This window comes from Anomaloglossus baeobatrachus, chromosome 2 (assembly GCF_048569485.1).
Source record: "Anomaloglossus baeobatrachus isolate aAnoBae1 chromosome 2, aAnoBae1.hap1, whole genome shotgun sequence".
NCBI lineage: Eukaryota > Metazoa > Chordata > Amphibia > Anura > Aromobatidae > Anomaloglossus > Anomaloglossus baeobatrachus.
In genome coordinates, this window is record NC_134354.1 from 4,347,934 (window position 1) to 4,361,559 (window position 13,626).

The 13,626-nt window shown below is 50.2% G+C and overlaps 1 protein-coding gene across 1 annotated transcript in view; it reads left to right on the top strand.

Annotated features, from left to right (window-relative positions):
- Nucleotides 1–13,626, top strand: part of LOC142292432 (Fc receptor-like protein 5) — a 210,514-nt gene that overhangs the window by 166,894 nt on the left and 29,994 nt on the right. The window contains exon 5 of the mRNA XM_075337775.1: nt 10,443–10,694. Coding sequence (XP_075193890.1) covers nt 10,443–10,694 — 252 coding nt within the window. The remainder of the gene's footprint in view (nt 1–10,442; nt 10,695–13,626) is intronic.

The window sequence follows — 13,626 nt, forward strand, 5'->3', positions numbered from 1 at the left end:
CTCCTGAGCACCGGGCCGCAGCTCCTTCCATTGAGCCATTCAGCTCTCCACTTTGCTTGCTGAACCAGATACCAGGATCTGTGATCTTCCTGATTGTTCAATCAGGAGATCTCAGGGTGAAGCCAATGTATTTCAACCTGGCCATTCAAACCAAGTACATGTTGGCATTGGCAAAGCAAGTGGTAAAAATAGGTATGGGATAGAGGCTCATCTATGGGGAGGATAGAGGCTCTTCAATGGTGAGGATAGTGGCTCATCCAGGGTGGGGTATAGCGACTCATCCAGGGTGGAGGATAGAGGTTCATCCTGGGTGGGGTATAAAGGCTCATCCAGGGTGGGATATAGAGGCTCGTCCAGGATGAGGATATGATATGATAAGATGCAGAGTAGGGTATAGAGGCTCATGCAGGGTAGGGTATACAGGCCCATCCAGGGTAGAGGATAGAGGCTTATCCAGAGCGGGGGATACAGGCTCATCCAGGGTGGAGTATAAAGGTTCTTCCAGAGTGCGGATAGAGGCTCATCCAGGGTGGGGTATAGAGGCTCATCCAGGGTGGGGATAGAGTCTCGTCCAGGGTGGGGATAGAGGCTCATCCAGGGTGGAGGATAGAGGCACATCCCGGCTGGGGATAGATACTCATCCAAAGTGGAGAATAGAGGCTCATCTAGGGTAAGGGGATACAGGCTCATCCAGGGTGGAGGTTAGAGGCTCATCCAGGGTGGTGGTTAGAGGCTCATCCAGGGTGGAGGTTAGAGGTTCATCCAGCGTGGGGTATAGAGGCTCATCTAGGATGGGGATAGAGGCTCATCCAGGGTAGAGGATGGAGGCTCCTCCAGGGTGGGGGAATAGAGCTTTCTCCAGGTTGGGGGATAGAGGCTCTTCTAGGGTGGGGATAAATGTTCTTCCTGGGTGGGGGGATAGAGACTCCTCCAGGGTGGGGGATGGAGGCTGTAACGCCGGCTCCCCTAGTACACCGGCGCTACGCGGCGTCATTGCGCCATGTCCCTGCCCCTCCTCTTACCTTCATTTCCACAAACCTGCAGTGCGGTCCCTGGCTGACCCCTCCTGTGGATGCCCGCGTGTGATGTCTTCAACTCTTGCCTAGGCTTCAGGCCCTGCACATGTGTGGGGTTTCCTGGCCTCCAGCCTAGGGGTTGCGCCCGCATGCTTCCTGTCTTTTTATTAGGAGGCATGCGCACCTTGCTAAGATGTCCCCAGCCTATGACTGGGAGGCATCTGGTCTAAAAGTTCCTCTTCCCTGATGGGTAGGGCCGAGCAACTTCCATAGGTTACTTAACTCTGTGTTGGTCCTGCCATGTTGCTCTGGTCTGCCCGTGCTCTGCAGCAGTCCTGTTTGTATGTAGTTCTGGCGTGCTGATGACCTGTCCTGTCCATGTGTCCCCTGGTACCAGTTTGTATCCTGCTTCCTGAATTCCTGCTGTGTCCTGAACCTGTAACCTTGCTGTACCCTGTATTTGTGAATAAAGTCCTGTTGGTGTTGTGAACCTGAAGTCTGAAGTGCCTGATGTGCCTGTGCCACCCTGTTGCGGTCCAAACCCACTGCACTCGCGCTACCCTGTTGCGGTTCATACCCGCTGTGCTCTTGCTACCCTGTTGCGGTCCATACCAGCTGTGCTCGCACTACCCTGTTGCGGTCCAAACCCGCTGTGCTCGCGCTACCCTGTTGCGGTCCTCTCTAGCTTTGTTAGTGTGTTCAGTACCTGAACCCTGCTGCTGTCTACAGTATATCCGATGTCCATCTACACTGCCTGAACTGTATTGTGTTCCCGTGCCAGTCCTGTCTGACTTTGAACTGTGAATTGTCCCCTGTCCTGCGGTCACCTAGCCCTGGCTCAGCTGCCACAGTCCCTGGACTCTGCCCTTCCCTTGTCTGGGTTGGTCCAGGTTCCCCCTCTGGTCCAGTGGGTCCACCTCACCCTATGGATGCGCTCGCCGCCTTTTCTCCGTGGTGAGCATAACCGAGTTTCTTCCAGGGTGGGGGTATAGAGCTTCTTCTATGGTGGGGGTATAGCGTTTCTTCTAGGGTGGGGGTATAGAGTTTCTTCTAGGGTGGGGGTATAGAGTTTCTTCTAGGGTGGGGGTATAGAGTTTCTTCTAGGGTGGGGGTATAGAGCTTCTTCTAGGGTGGGGGTATAGAGTTTCTGCTAGGTTCGGGGTATAGAGTTTCTTCTAGGTTCGGGGTATAGAGTTTCTTCTAGGGTGGGGGTATAGAGTTTGTTCTACGGTGGGGGTATAGAGTTTGTTCTAGGGTGGGGGTATAGAGTTTCTTCTAGGGTGGGGGTATAGAGTTTCTTCTAGGGTGGGGGTATAGAGTTTCTTCTAGGGTGGGGGTATAGAGTTTCTTCTAGGGTGGGGGTATAGAGTTTCTTCTAGGGTGGGGGTATAGAGTTTCTTCTAGGGTGGGGGTATAGAGTTTCTTCTAGGGTGGGGGTATAGAGTTTCTTCTAGGGTGGGGGTATAGAGTTTGTTCTAGGGTGGGGGTATAGAGTTTGTTCTAGGGTGGGGGTATAGAGTTTGTTCTAGGGTGGGGGTATAGAGTTTATTCTAGGGTGGGGGTATAGAGTTTCTTCTAGGGTGGGGTATAGAGTTTCTTCTAGGGTGGGGGTATAGAGTTTGTTCTAGGGTGGGGGTATAGAGTTTCTTCTAGGGTGGGTGTGACGCCCTGGACTATCAGGTTGTCACAGGGTATTGTGCAATCTGCCCTTCTGTGCAATATCCACCTCCTCCTTGGTTATGGGTCCCCAACTACATGGTGTTGCCTACATCAGCTGATTAAAATCCTAGGAACACTCTGCATCACACCCACCAGACACGCTAGTGAACGGCCTGAGTCGAATAAGTTCGCCCACTTGGAGGATTGGTTAAGGGGATGTCAGGAGGGTCAGAAGTCAGTGTGTCAGAAGTGAGAGAAGGGGAAGTAGAGTGGAAGTGAAGGAGAAGGTCAGGAGCTGGGCTCCTTGGAAACATCTACGCAGCAGACGGTGGCCTGGACCTAGTAGGAGCTGGAACCCTGGTCACAGGGGATTGTGACAAGGGGCACGAAACTGTCGAGGAGGACAGCCGGCGGCCTTGTACCATCACCGGGCTGGGACCAGGGCACGACGGGGTACGTGGACCCTAGGTCAGGGAGTAGTTTCAGGCAACCTGACAAATTACCCGATGAGAACGGACCCTTCAAGATCCGCTCTCCACCCGCTCCAAAATCGGGGTACTAGCGCAACGAGGGGGATTGGACTTTCCACAAAATTGGTCCAGAAAATCCCAAGTGTGAACCCTGAGAGCAAGCTCCCACAGTTAGCCATAGTGGGGAGCGGGACTCGACTAGTTTTACACTACCGGGACCAACAGAGAAGTGAACTAAGTGCCAGGAGGAAGGTCACGGATCACCAGGCAGCACCATTGGGGACGGGACCCGAACTAGCTCCCCTCAGCGGCAGCGGTATCCAGAATTTTGGTTTATCTAGATGTCGGTGTCACTGAGTGAGTACGAAAGTGACCCACTTCGAACCCAACGGCACCTCCCCAGCTCCCATCACTGAGTCCCAGGGCGTCCCCCCCTACCCGTGGAGGGTCCTAACATCAGGCTACCCCACTCCGCCACCCCTGGGTGCTCCCAATAGCAGCAGTGGTACTCCACATTACCACACAACAGGTGGCGTCACGAACTCTAAACATCATCCCATGTAAATACCCCCTTCAGTTGAGTGGCCGCACGACCCCCAGGTCCGGACGCCCCTCGAGCCACCGCTGATCCGGATCCGAGCAGCTCGGCTGCTGACACGGGGGCGGCACATGGGGGTATAGAGTTTCTTCTAGGGTGGGGGGGGGATGAAGTTTCTTCCAGGGTGGGGGGGTGGAATTTCTTCCCGGGTGGGGGTATGGAGGTTCTTCCAGGGTGGGGGGGTGGAGTTTCTTCCAGGCTGGGGGGATGGAGTTTCTTCCAGGCTGGGGGGATGGAGTTTCTTCCAGGGTGGGGGCGATGAAGTTTCTTCCAGGGTGGAGGGGGTGGAGTTTCTTCCAGAGTGGAGGGGGTGGAGTTTCTTCCAGGGTGGGGGGATGGAGTTTCTTCCAGGGTGGGGGGATAGAGTTTCTTCCAGGGTGGGGGGATGGAGTTTCTTCCAGGGTGGGGGGATGGAGTTTCTTCCAGGGTGGAGGGGGTGGAGTTTCTTCCAGGGTGGGGGGAATGGAGTTTCTTCCAGGGTGGGGGGAATGGAGTTTCTTCCAGGGTGGGGGGATGGAGTTTCTTCCAGGGTGGGGGGATGGAGTTTCTTCCAGGGTGGGGGGATGGAGTTTCTTCCAGGGTGGGGGGATGGAGTTTCTTCCAGGGTGGGGGGATGGAGTTTCTTCCAGGGTGGGGGGATGGAGTTTCTTCCAGGGTGGGGGGATGGAGTTTCTTCCAGGGTGGGGGGGAATGGAGTTTCTTCCAGGGTGGGGGGATGGAGTTTCTTCCAGGGTGGGGGGATGGAGTTTCTTCCAGGGTGGGGGGATGGAGTTTCTTCCAGGGTGGGGGGATGGAGTTTCTTCCAGGGTGGGGGGATGGATTTTCTTCCAGGGTGGAGGGGGATGGAGTTTCTTCCAGGGTGGGGGGGATGGAGTTTCTTCCAGGGTGGGGGGGATGGAGTTTTTTCCAGGGTGGAGGGGGTGGAGTTTCTTCCAGGGTGGAGGGGGTGGAGTTTCTTCCAGGGTGGGGGGAATGGAGTTTCTTCCAGGGTGGGGGGGATGGAGTTTCTTCCAGGGTGGGGGGATGGAGTTTCTTCCAGGGTGGGGGGAATGGAGTTTCTTAAAGGGTGGGGTATAGAAGTCCATGACGCATCAGGCTTCTCTTAGTCTATTGATAGGCACTGACATATTGTGCTGCTATGGCCGCTGCACTTTCCTCTTGGCCCAGTAGTATGGGCAGTTTATCTTCTTCCTCCATGGAGTTGAAGTCTGGGAAGAGATCAGACAGTCTCCTGAAGTGAGTGCCCCTCACTGCTGAGTATTTAGGGCACCTCAGTAAGAAGTGGGCCTCATCTTCCGGCCTCCTGGAGGCACTATTGGCACAGTCTGCTCTCTTGGGGCTTTTGGTGTGTCGGTGCTGCCCGTATTTGATGTCAGTCTATACCGGCTCAGGATTTGTCCCTCTTTGGGGTTTGCCAGTTTCTCCAGATTTGGGGCCACTTTGTGCTCCCTCTGTAGGTTCTGGAATGTCCTCGGTTTCTGTGATCTGTTTATGTCGTTCTTCTAGATGCTGAGATCTTCCTCTTTGCCTTTGTTCACCGTGTTCAGGATTTCCCCTTTTGTTAGGCCATGTAGGTTGGTGGCTTGGTCAGGCTGGCTTTGGGTGCTTTGTGTTGGAGGGCTTTGTTCTCCAGGGTCTTCCTGGTGTAGCCAGGCTTTGTGATGGAAGGAGCTGAGATTACTGCTTTGTAGATGAACCAAGACCAATTCACAAAAATCTTTTGAACCAAAATTAAAGGGTAAAACATTTAATCTTTATTGTGAAAATCATAAAATATAAAGTGTCATACAGAGGACAGAACACAAGATGGCAGCACACTGCAGCAAGAGAAGAAGGCCAGTTAGGACATATAATGCAACACCAATAATTATGTAAAATGGATCAGGCATCTCAGTAATATAAAAAGTGTGAAGCGAGTATGGGCTAATACCTGAGATACGGCAAGATCAAGAGTAATGGTGCGTATAGAAAGAAAGTATTCACCTAACCTGTGGACATATTCTCTTTCTGGAATGGCACCAGATCCGACGTACGTTTCGGCAGAAGCCTTCGTCATGGGCGTGCTAACATGCTGTAGATTATAAAAGGGCCAAGTAAGAGGAAGAGAGGAGGAGAGTCCCCAGGAAGGAGAAAGAGCAAAGACGCCCCAAAGATTTGATTTGTGCTGATCCTCCGGGTCGAACCCACAGCAGGTTCAAATATATTGTCTTCCCCGCTGGGGGTAGTAGTCAGGACGGTGGCAGTGGCGGCTGTACCCTGGAAAGAATTCCCAGCGATTTCCCTGCTGCAAGTTTATGTTCAGTATGTCCCTATTATAGGGTGGGAGCCAACGTGGGAACAGAGCGAGCCTGCCACGAATGGCGAAGTGAGAGCAGATGAAGCGCCTAGAGGAGCTGACTAACTCCCAGGTGTCTAAGTTATTGACTCTGCGGATGGATGGATGGATGGACTGGTGAATGTACTATTATACAAAAGAGTGGTGACCGGGGCTCAAGGGGTTAATGTCCGGCTTCACTTCGGCCTAGTAGCCCCTGTGAAGGCGACTTCCGTAGCCTCTACTAGCCACCCTTATAGATGCGCATACCTATGTTTATTGTCACCACTGCAGAACACCGGGCCTAGGGTCAGTGCTAGAGTTGAGCGAGTACCTAACTATTCGTGCTCGCTATACTCGTAATGAGTAATGTCTAATACTCGCGTATTCATTCCGAATGTGCAATACAAGTTAATGGGAAAAACTCGCAATGTAACGAGTAACCTGAATGCTGCACTATTCGTGCGAGTAGCAAACAGTGCGGAATTCAGATTATTCGTTACATAGAAAGTTTTTCCCATTTACTTGTATTGCACATTCGGAATGAATACGCGAGTATTAGACATTACTCATTACAAGTATAGCGAGCACGAATAGTTAGGTACTCGCTCAACTCTAGTCAGTGCACATGAACAGAATGCCCTACACTTCCGGTCATGCGCAGTATGAAGCCGGGTGTACGCGTCCTGGCTTCAGAGAGGTCTACTGCGCATGACCGGAAGTGCCGGGCATTCTAATCATGCGTACTACCCGGCATTCTGAACCAGAGACACATGGGCATTGAAAAGCATGTTAGCATACCCCTGTGGGTGTGCTTACATGCTAAGAGAGTAGAGTAGTCAGGGGAACTAACGCTCTTGTGACTAGTTGCTGGCCTCATTAGCATATCATAAAGGAGATTTAGAAAGATTTCTAAAGATCTCTTTATCTATGCTATCACATACAGGGACGGTTAGGCAGGGATTAGCAATATGCACCCAGAACTGCTCATGGTTCTGCATATTGCACCCAACAGTTTCCCTTTAAGAAGTGAGTAGCGCGAGTGTGACCAGAGAACCCATGTGGTGAGCGCAGGACCTATGAGCTGGCTAGTGTAGGGAACACTGGTGTTACAGCTTCTCACCAGTGTCAGTGATTCTCCTCTCTCCAGTGTGAGGACTTCTATTCTCTCCAATGTCAGTGATTGTCCTCCTTTCTGCAATATCATGGCATCTCCTTTCTCCTTTGTCAGGATTTCTCTACTTTTCAATGTTAGGGCTTCTCCTCTGTCCAGTGTCAGGATTTCTCCTCTTTTCAATGTCAGGGCTTCTCCTCTGTCCAGTGTCAGGACTTCTCCTCTCTCTAGTGTCAGGGCTTCTTCTCTTTTCAATGTCAGGGCTTCTCCTCTCTCCAGTGTCTGGGCTTCTCCTCTCTCCAGAGTTTGGGCTTCTTCTTCTCTCCAGAGTCTGGGCTTCTTCTTCTCTCCAGAGTCTGGGCTTCTTCTTCTCTCCAGAGTCTGGGCTTCTTCTTCTCTCCAGAGTCTGGGCTTCTCCTCTCTCCAGTGTCTGGGCTTCTTCTTCTCTCCAGAGTCTGGGCTTCTTCTTCTCTCCAGAATCTGGGCTTCTTCTTCTCTCCAGAGTCTGGGCTTCTTCTTCTCTCCAGAGTCTGGGCTTCTTCTTCTCTCCAGAGTCTGGGCTTCTTCTTCTCTCCAGAGTCTGGGCTTCTTCTTCTCTCCAGAGTCTGGGCTTCTTCTTCTCTCCAGAGTCTGGGCTTCTTCTTCTCTCCAGAGTCTGGGCTTCACGTCTCCATTATCAGGTTTTTACCTCTTTCCCGTGTCAAAGCTTCTTTGCTCTATATTGTCAAGGCTTCTCTTCTTCAGTGTCAGGCTTTCTTATATCTCCATTAAAGTTCCTCCTTTTTGGTATTGGGGTTTCTCCTATCTGGTGCCAGTGCTTCTCTTCTCTGGTGTTAGGGTTTTTCTTGTTTAATATCGGGTCTTCTCTTCTTTGGTGTCATGGCTTTTTTCTCTTTGTTGTTAGGGATCTCTTTGATGTTGGGACGACTTCACCTCTACTGATGTTAGGGTTTCTCTTCTTTGGTGTCAGATATTCTCCTCTCTGGTGACTGGGTTTCTCCTTTTTGGTGTTGGGGCTTATCCACTCTGGTGAGTGTGCTTCTCTTTTTTGGTATCATTTCTACTCCTCTTTGGTGATGGGGCTTATTTTCTACGATGTTGGTTCTTCTCCTCTTTGGTGTCGGTGCTTCTCCACTTCTGTTATGAGTTATCTCCTCCATTTTCAGAGCTTCTCCTCCCTAATGTTAAAGGAGTTGTCCGACATTAGCTTACCAAACATTTTTGAGTTTATCTGTGCTGCATTGTGATATAAATCACCCCTACATTGTTATTTTTTCTTTTCTAACTTTTGATCCTCTTGAATTATTCCTTTATTCTCTGCAGCTCCTTGTTTACATTCAGATCCAGAAAACTGACCACTTCCTGTGCTAAACCTCCCAGTCAGAGCTGGCACCGCCTCAGTGTCCAGGCTCGCCCCCTGCCCACCCTCACTGTCCAGCCTCGCCCCCTGCCCGGCCTCACTCTCCAGCCTCGCCCCCTGCCCGCCCCCTGCACACACATTCCCTGTCAGTATTCTGCCCCAGCACCTGACCTGTTATCACTCTAGCAATGGAAATAACAGCCCCACATCGGGCTCTGCGACCCCCACACACATTGGGCTCTGCGACCCCCACACACATCGGGCTTTGCAACCTCCCCCCACACACACACACAAACGGCGCTCTGTACCAACCCCCCCACCACCACCATGGTTCTGTACCAACCCCTACCCCCATAGGGAACACATGTAGGCTACATTCACATGACAGTTCCGTTTTTACGGTCCGCAAAAAAACGGATGCATCCGTGTCATCCGTGTGCCTTCCGTTTTTTTGCGGACCGCAAAAAAACGAAGCAGCAAGAAAGATAAATAGATGAGTAGATATAGAGATGGATAGATATAGAAACAGAGAGATAGAGGGATGAATGAATGAGATAGATAGATAGATAGATGAGAAAGACCTATATAATGTCCCACCTCCCTGCATATTCTAAGCTGGCGCTCTTTAGTGACTTTCATGTGGCACTAAGGGGTGCTTAGCCTTGTATTTAGCCAAAAAATAAATAATTAAAAAAAAACCGACGTGAGTTTCCCCCTATCTTTTGTAGCCAGCTAGGGCAAAGCAGACGGCTGCAGCCTGCAGACCACAGCTGGCAGCTTCACCTTGGCTGGTAATCCAAAGCAGAGGGCACCCCACGCTGATATTTTAAGTTATATAAATAATTTAAAACAAAAAACGTGGGGTCCCCCCCAAATTAGATCACCAGCCAAGGTAAAGCGGACAGCTGTGGTCTGGTATTCTCAGACTAGGGAGGTCCACTGTTATTGGACACTCCCCAGCCTAAAAATAGCAGGCCGCAGCCGCCCCAGAAGTGGCGTATCCATTAGATGTGCCAATCCTGGCTCTTCGCATCAATAGGTCAGCCCAGGTCACTGCAGGGGATGATGAGCGCTGCTGTCAGGAGGTGAGATGAGATCATTACCTGCTGTGACGATCTCCTGCTCTGCTGACGTCACCGCTGTCACTGCCTTCTATGCCCGCTGCGTTCTCAGCAGTATCGCTAGAGCCCGTGACATCACCGCTAGTGACAGTCTCGGGCCGCCCGCGAGACGTGACGTGAGAACGCGGCGGGCATAGAAGGCAGTGACAGTGCTGACGTCAGCAGAGCAGGAGATCGTCACAGCAGGTAATGATCTCATCTAACCTCCTGACAGCAGCGCTCATCATCCCTGCAGCTGCACACACTGTAAGAAGCTGCTGATACACTGCAGTGCGAGCAGCCGCGGGGCTGGCAGGGAGCGGGACACAGACTACACGGACACTCCTGCTATCCTAAGCACTGTAAGCAGGGGGCCCGGTGCTGGCGGTGACACCATGGGCGGGGAGAGTACGGAGTGCAGGGGAATGTGTGGGAGGTGCAGGGAAGGGGGGCGGGGACTCACGCACTGTACAGCCCAGCAGGGCGGCAACAAGCTGTTCCCAGATTTGCATGTCAACATGGTCCTGCCCATGTTGACATGAAATGACCGGAAGCAGCAAAATTGCGTCAGGAGCGGTCACATGACCACTCTGAGCCGGGGGAGAGGGGCTGACAGCAGGGCAGGTAAGTGCTCTCTATCTACTTACCTGCACCAATGTAGCCCAATAGGGTAATAAAAAAAACAAAAGTCAAAATAAGCCGGATAACCCCTTTAAGGCTTCTGCACTTTGATGCTAAGACACAGTGTTAACTCTGAGGCACACTTTGAGTATTTTACCCCCTTGTAAATATTTCTTTTTTTATCTCTTAGTTCCACCATCAGACCTCATACTGGACTTGTCATGTCAAAATGGCAGCTTAGAGGTTATTTGCTCCGTGGAGAAGGGATCGAATCTCAGCTTCATTGTGTCCGTCAATGGAATATCAAAGTTGAAAAATATCACAAGTGACCAGAGAAGGATTAATTTCATATCATCATTATCTGGACCATGGGATGTTCATTGTTCTGTAACAAACAGCCTCGATGAAAGAAATACAAGCAGAACCCACCCGACCTGTCCAGGTGAGTAATGACTAGAGTTGAGCGCGGTTCGCGGTTCGAGGTTCTCCAGTTCGCGGCTCGAGTGATTTTGGGGCCTGTTCTAGATCGAACTAGAACTCGAGCTTTTTGCAAAAGCTCGATAGTTCTAGAAACGTTCGATAATGGTTCTAGCAGCAAAAAAACAGCTAATTCCTAGCTGGCTTTCCGCTGTAATAGTGTAAGTCACTCTGTGACTCACACTATTATGACATTTCAGTGTATAGTGTGCGTGAACAGCGCATTCAGATCACTGCTGTTTGTATAATGGCAATCGCCATTTTTTTTTTTTTTTCCTTGTCTTCCTTCCCTAAGCGCGCGCGTCTTGTGGGGCGGGCCAGCATGTCAGCCAATCCCAGACACACACACAGCTAAGTGGACTTTTAGCCAGAGAAGCAACGGCATGTGTGATAGGATGTCCATGTCACATGTCCCTGCATTATAAATACGGACATTTTCCTCCAGGACGCCATTATCTCTTCTGCGTCCTTGGTGTCAGACATCACTGGCGCAGCTCCGTCCTGAGTCCTATCGCTGATACAGCTGTATGCGCTCCATACACAGCGCTGGACAGCTTAGGGAGAGCACTTTCTATAAGTCCTTTTAAGGGCTCGTACTGGCAGGGTCAGAGCCATAGGTGACAGGTCCTGAAAACAGCGACAGCGTCTGTGTAGCTAAGGTCAGGGATTTCCTCGCTGCATTTCCCCATTAGGAGGGAATAGAAAGGCAGGCTTCCATTCCTCTACCCAGACCCACAACCCTGCCACTGTACCCTCCTGTCCTCTGCACACTCCATCTCATTATAACTAAGCCATTATACTAGCAAACACTCAGTGTACCTAGTGGCATCCTAAACGTGGCTATTGGACTTCTGTATAGTCCCACTAGTGCAAAGACATTTGCAGCACGTCTGCCTGCATTGCACACTCCAACTCATTATAACTAAGCCATTATACTAGCAAACACTCAGTGTACCTAGTGGCATCCTAAACGTGGCTATTGGACTTCTGTATCGTCCCACTAGTGCAAAGATATCTGCAGCACCTCTGCCTGCATTGCACACTCCAACTCATTGTTACTAATACATTATAATACCAAAAATTGAGTAAACTTAGTGGCATCATAGAACTGGCTGTTGTACTCCATTATTGTCCCACTGGTGCCAAGCTATATCTAGCACCTCTGCATGACACCCTCCTGCTCTGTTTTTAATAAGCTATAATGATAGCAAAAAATACTGCCATTTAGTGGCATCATAGAACTTTCTGTTGTACTCCATTACTGCCCCACTGGTGCCAAGCTATGTGCAGCACCTCTGCATGACACCCTCATGCTCTGTTTTTAATAAGCTATAATGCTAGCAAAAAATACTGCAACTTAGTGGCATACAAAAAATGGCCGGGACTCCTTTATTGTGCCACTTGTGCCAAGCAATCGCAAGCACCTCTGCATTCTACCCTCATGCACATTTTGCTATGCTAATTTTATAGCAAACTCAGGGAATTCGTTGCTGCATTTGATCATTAGGAGGGATAGACAGTGAGGTTTTTTTACTGTCCTGGTACCCACAGAACACGGCCCCTGTACCCATCTGTCCACTTTTGCCACGCTATTTAATTTGCACAAAGAGCTGACTCTTTTTCTGCCTTCCTAAAATTGTCTGGAATACTAAGTTAGTGTTCCTTTGCTGCCAAGTAAGGTACAACACATGTGCATTCTACACTCCTTTCCATTTCTGGAATGCAATTATTAACTGCAGGTAGTCCAGGCAATCTGTGACGAAGGTGCAGGCGTGGATATAATGTAGCCTGCATCCAATGATGGTTCTCTCGATGTCTGACAGCTCAACAATACCTTCTGTTTCCACTTCCAAAACAAGTGATGACCTGCCAATCACACTCCCTGTTGCGGGTAAAGGAGTGGAAGTTCAGTGTGAAAAACCATGTGTGACTGCTGTCCCCACAGTCACAGAGGATGAAGAGCACGCAGATGCACTTGATGGGGCAGGCGGTGGTTGCACTGGCACGCTAGGCCGCATTGTAGCACAGTGAAATTCACATTGCGACTTATGCTTCATTTTAAGTCGTGTACAGGGTGGGCTCCCCAGTATGCAGCAAAACCAGGCAACAGGAAAAGGACTCTAGGCAGTTGGGTTGATAAATGATTGTTTAACTTTACCAAAACAAACAATAAGAACCATGCATACAATTTAAATAATTGAACAATCTATTCTGTTGCCTACTACCTGCTAATCCCTCTGTGTAGCAGTAATTGTGTGTTTGTGCGTGTGTGTGTGTGTGTGTGTGTGTGTGTGTGTGCGAACACGACTTACCAGTGGCGCATCACAAGAGCTTCCAAGTTATCTACCTAAACATAGACAAAACACATGAACCCCCCTGAATACCCTTGTTAGCTGAAGCCTCACAGATAAGGCAGATGATAGCAGTGTGAATGCAAACCACACAGCTCTGCAACACAGTCATGGAAATCTTGAAAAGCAACAGTCAATGCAAACATGTGTTGCTGTCCCTCTATGATTTAAACTGTACGTGACAATTTGACAGTGCAGAGGCAGCAAGTCTTATTGTCTATATAGTCGGCCTACCCAGAACAGATATGTGTTTTGCTAATAAAACAAAGTGTTGCGTGCCCGCATTATTGTCTGGGCACAGCCTACCGTACCCGGGTACTGTGATGTCCAGTTGCCAGAAATACAGACTTTACGCTCCTCTCACGGTAAACAGTATAGACAGCACCGTAAGAATGTTGGTCTGTGGCACAGGATGCTGCTCACTGACGTTACAGTGCTCATCATCAAAGTACAACACGACTCCCCTCACAATTGAACGAACTGTTTCCGCGGTGGCTCCTTGCTGTAACACACACCTTTAGCTTTTCCTTCTGTTCATAGACAGCA